This window comes from Lipophrys pholis, assembly GCF_963383615.2.
Source record: "Lipophrys pholis genome assembly, chromosome: 10".
Taxonomy (NCBI): Eukaryota; Metazoa; Chordata; class Actinopteri; order Blenniiformes; family Blenniidae; genus Lipophrys; species Lipophrys pholis.
The window spans coordinates 709,597-713,910 of NC_137640.1; the positions used below are offsets into that span (position 1 = coordinate 709,597).

General features: G+C 48.7%; 1 protein-coding gene across 1 annotated transcript in view; it reads right to left on the minus strand.

Moving 5' to 3' along the window:
• Positions 1–3,043: 3,043 nt before the first annotated feature.
• The window catches only part of LOC308115496 (ephrin type-B receptor 1-like), a gene marked incomplete at both ends in the record, with an annotated part of 60,852 nt that continues 59,581 nt past the window's right edge, over positions 3,044–4,314 (minus strand). The window contains one exon of the mRNA XM_080473053.1: positions 3,044–3,155. Within this exon, the coding sequence (XP_080329179.1) occupies positions 3,044–3,155 (112 nt within the window). The remainder of the gene's footprint in view (positions 3,156–4,314) is intronic.

The window sequence follows — 4,314 nt, forward strand, 5'->3', positions numbered from 1 at the left end:
GGGTGTGAGCGTCCGGGCTCACCAGTCCTTTCACCATTAACCCTCCGAGCAGCCGTGTTTAATACCACATCTATTTACACCAAACTATTCCTCCGACGCCCCCACAGGCTGAAACGGGGGCGAGGCTGCTGGAGGCGGAGCCTGTGACTGCTCCTGCTCCAGTAAACCAACATGGCCGACCCCTCGTGGTTTGACTGGCGCTCGTATTCTAGTTCTATCCTCCAGATCAGTAGTTTAATAGTTGAGACTCTCCCTGAGAGAATCTGATGAGTCATCAGTCATGAGAAAGTCGCTTTTCTACATTTTCTTCACGTTGATAGCATCTTGTTCTTTACACACGTCTATGTTGTTTCATTACAAAAACAAGCAACAGCGCCCTCCCATGGCCCGGCAGACTAACTACACCACTGTCAGTGTGTCCGCTGCTGCAGTGGGAACTCTTTTCTTTATCTGATTCGGTGTTGTCAGGTGAAACGTTGTCATGGAAACGGGGCCTTAGCTGCCATGGCCAGGCGACCAACGTGATCGCCGTCTGTCAGAGAACTTCCACCAAAAGAGAAAAAAGAAAGTGGAGCTTTAAAACACCGGCAGACCTCTCAGTGTCACCACGTCCATAAATAAATAAAAAGACTTTGGGGCGTCGAGCCGCAGCGTGACACAAACACACAACTGAACGCTGCTGACTCAGCGCCACGGCGAGCAACTAATAAAATCACAGCAACCAGCCTGAGCCACTGGCCGGTAATCCTCGGGATGCGGATGCGTGAGCAGAGGTCTGGGCTGAAGGCAGAACCAGCCCGCCGTTGTTTCACGGCTGGTAATCGGCTCAGCAGCCAGATAAAGAGAAATCCTCCAGTGCTTCTCCTCCACTGAGCCCAGCAGGCAGATCAGGATATCAGGTCTGGAGAGGACCAGAGAGTCAAACGTTAAGACCAGAAACATGCTAAAAGGAGCTGCCAGACTCCTTCTTGACTCTGAGGCATTTAGTATTTCACTATCGCTCCTCGTCAGATCTGGTCTCGGACACGTCAGGAATGCAGCCTGGAAACATGCAGTGAGCGGCTCAGCCTGCAGATCAAACGCCGGCCGTGTTCAGAGGAGGACGGGTCACTTCATTCATCCCGTCTGCAAACTGACATCATTCATCAGAGCCGTCAATCAGGAAACAGTCAAAACAGACCCCCACGGCAACGACATGTCCGGCAGCCAATGAAGTAAAAGAACTGAGGAAGCACAAAGGACCCAGAGCAGAGCGCCACCTGGACTGCAGCCAAGTACTGCACATGAGATTTGCTCCAAGCGTGTGCAGAACATGAACACTGAGTTTATGGTTGGTTTATACATTGATACTGAAGGAGTCCTATTATCAGAATGTTCGCCTCCTCCTCCTCCTGTTCTCCTCCTCCTCCTCCTGTTCTCCTCCTCCTCCTCCTGTTCTCCTCCTCCTCCTCCTCCTGTTCTCCTCCTCCTCCTGTTCTCCTCCTCCTCCTGTTCACCTCCTCCTCCTCCTGTTCTCCTCCTCCTCCTCCTGTTCTCCTGTTCTCCTCCTCCTCCTGTTCTCCTCCTCCTCCTGGTCTGGTCGCTCCAGAAACCTTCAGTATTCTAAGGTTCTAGCTCCTCCTTGATTTTCCTCATTTGAATATTGGATCATAGGAGCTGCATTCAGAATCTGCTGTGTCTGTGTGAGCTGGACTGGCTCCGCCCACACATGCCCATCTTGGGAAGAGGAGGAAGTACTTCCTCTCGTGGTGCCATGTGCCAGAGCAGAGCTGCCTAATTGTGGGAGGAGTCAAAGGGAGGGCCTACCTTGATTGGGATTGGCTAAACCCCCGATGACACTATATAGGGTTTGATTTCTGATTGGCTGCTTGGAGCAACACACTTTTTAAAACCTGGAACAAGCCAGGGACAGAGAGGACAGACTGTCTTCACTTCTGGGACGTCAGTCCAGGTATGGGGACTTAGTACTGCTGGAGAACCTTCAGGAAGTAGATTTAGTGTAATATGAGCCTTTAATGCTCGACTGGACGTTGCAGCCAAATCCTAAAATCATTGGGTTGCATTAATACTTTTTCTATACTCTGAGTGTTGTGCACTACAGGAGCCTCTCAGGAACTTGTAGGAACAATACTCACACTTCATCTGACCCTCTCCTCGTTCCCCAGCAGGTCACTGGCTCTGTGCTGGTTCCTAAGCCTCCATTACGAGCTCTGGCTAAATGAAAACCTTTAAGTAGGCCAGGACTTTAGAGTTTTCTGTACCGACAAGTTTATCTTTTCACAACAGCATGAGAAGAACAAACAATAGAACCGTAACATCAGTTTATTCTGTCCGTAGTCCAAAGCACTTCAAAGTTAGTTTCCAGGACGAGTCCAGTGGGAAAGAGACGTCTCAGACCCTCCAGTGACACTGAGCTGCCATTGGCTGTTGGCAAAAGTGAAGGCAAATGAGCCGGTAGGAAATAAACATCCCATATAAGAATACGTACACACTCTTCAATGTGAAGATAGATTCCAACTGCTGGCCGACGTCTGGCCAACATGCAGACCGGTTCTCTTCACGACGCGCTGCAGACGACCTGCTGAGGGTTTCTGCTCCAACAACCACCGAGGACAAGTCGTCAGGCCGAGGTTCACCTTCATCCTCAGGTAAACTCCTCCAGTCATTCACCTTCATCCTCAGGTAAACTCCTCCAGTCATTCACCTTCATCCTCAGGTAAACTCCTCCAGTCATTCACCTTCATCCTCAGGTAAACTCCTCCAGTCAGCTGACTCCATTTCATTTTCATGATTGTTGAAACACGAGTTGTGTCGCCTCCCCAGTGCAGCTTCTTTTTGTTTCCAGCAGGTGGAACACGAGTCGACTGAACTTCCTGTGCCAGGAGGAGGAACGTGACGAGACGAGTCTGTTCGGTGGCTGAAGGACGGCCGAGCGATTTCTCTTAAAAACATGGTGAGTGTTTGACATTTTCCAGAAGCAGTAAACTTGAGTCTATGAAGGTAAAACCCAAACGGTTGGTCGTGCGCCGCTGCCAGCAGGCGGCTACACAGACTCGGTAGGAGACTGGTCGTCCACCGTGAGCCTCATGGATTCTACGCTGGTCAGGATCTTCTTCTGGTGTCCAGCAAGAGACACGCCGATCCTCTGCAGGTCTCTGAAAAGCAAAGACAGCAGCTTGTTGAGACAGTCGGCGAGATGGAGAGAAGGAACCGACCTCAGGAGCAGAAGTCGGGATGGTTCCCATACGGTACCGGTACCGGGGAATCCAGACCGGAACGCAACGGTACCAGGTTATGGTACATTTGTGTGTTTATGTGGTAATAAAAGTTTATTTATTCAATTATAAAATCTCATCATATTTATTTCCCAACATATAAACTTAAACAAATGAAAACAACATGCAGCTGCTTGTATTGAGACGTCGAGGGAAACATGTAGACGTGAACCAGGACTTTCATCACATTAGAAGTTTTCTTCATCAGTTTTCCCGCCGCTGGCCTCGTACTTCACCTCACTAATATCTCAGCGAGGATACTTTCAATTTCAATGTATTTATTTATCAGGGACAGAGTAATATACATAGAGAAAATCTCATGTGTTGCACATAGAGTATGGAGCTCCATACTCTACGTGCAACTCTGGTCCCTGGAAGAGCTTCTCAGAGGGTAAAAGAGGAAACAACAGTACATACAACACCAAGATACACCAGACAAGCAGAAATACACAAAATACACAGAGTAAATATCTGATTCACAATTACTTGTTATCATAAAACACATTCCCTCCCTCCCGCCGCTGGAGCCCGTACTGTCAGACCATACCATATGTGGGAGAATATCACTGAGTACATGTACAGTATGGCTGCTTGGTGAGGTATGGAATGTCTGTGTGGTTAACCCTAACCCTAACCTTAACCCTAACCCTAACCTTAACCCTAACCCTAACCTTAACCCTAACCCCAACCCTAACCCTAACCTTAACCCTAACCCTAACCTTAACCCTAACCCTAACACTAACCCTAACCCTAACTCTAACCCTAACACTAACCCTAACCCCAACCCTAACCCTAACACTAACCCTAACACTAACACTAACCTTAACCCTAACCCTAACACTAACCCCAACCCTAACACTAACCCTAACACTAACCCTAACACTAACACTAACCCTAACACTAACCCTAACCCTAACACTAACCCTAACACTAACCCTAACCCTAACACTAACCCTAACCCTAACACTAACCCTAACCCCAACCTTAACCCTAACCCTAACACTAACCCTAACCCTAACACTAACCCTAACCCCAACCT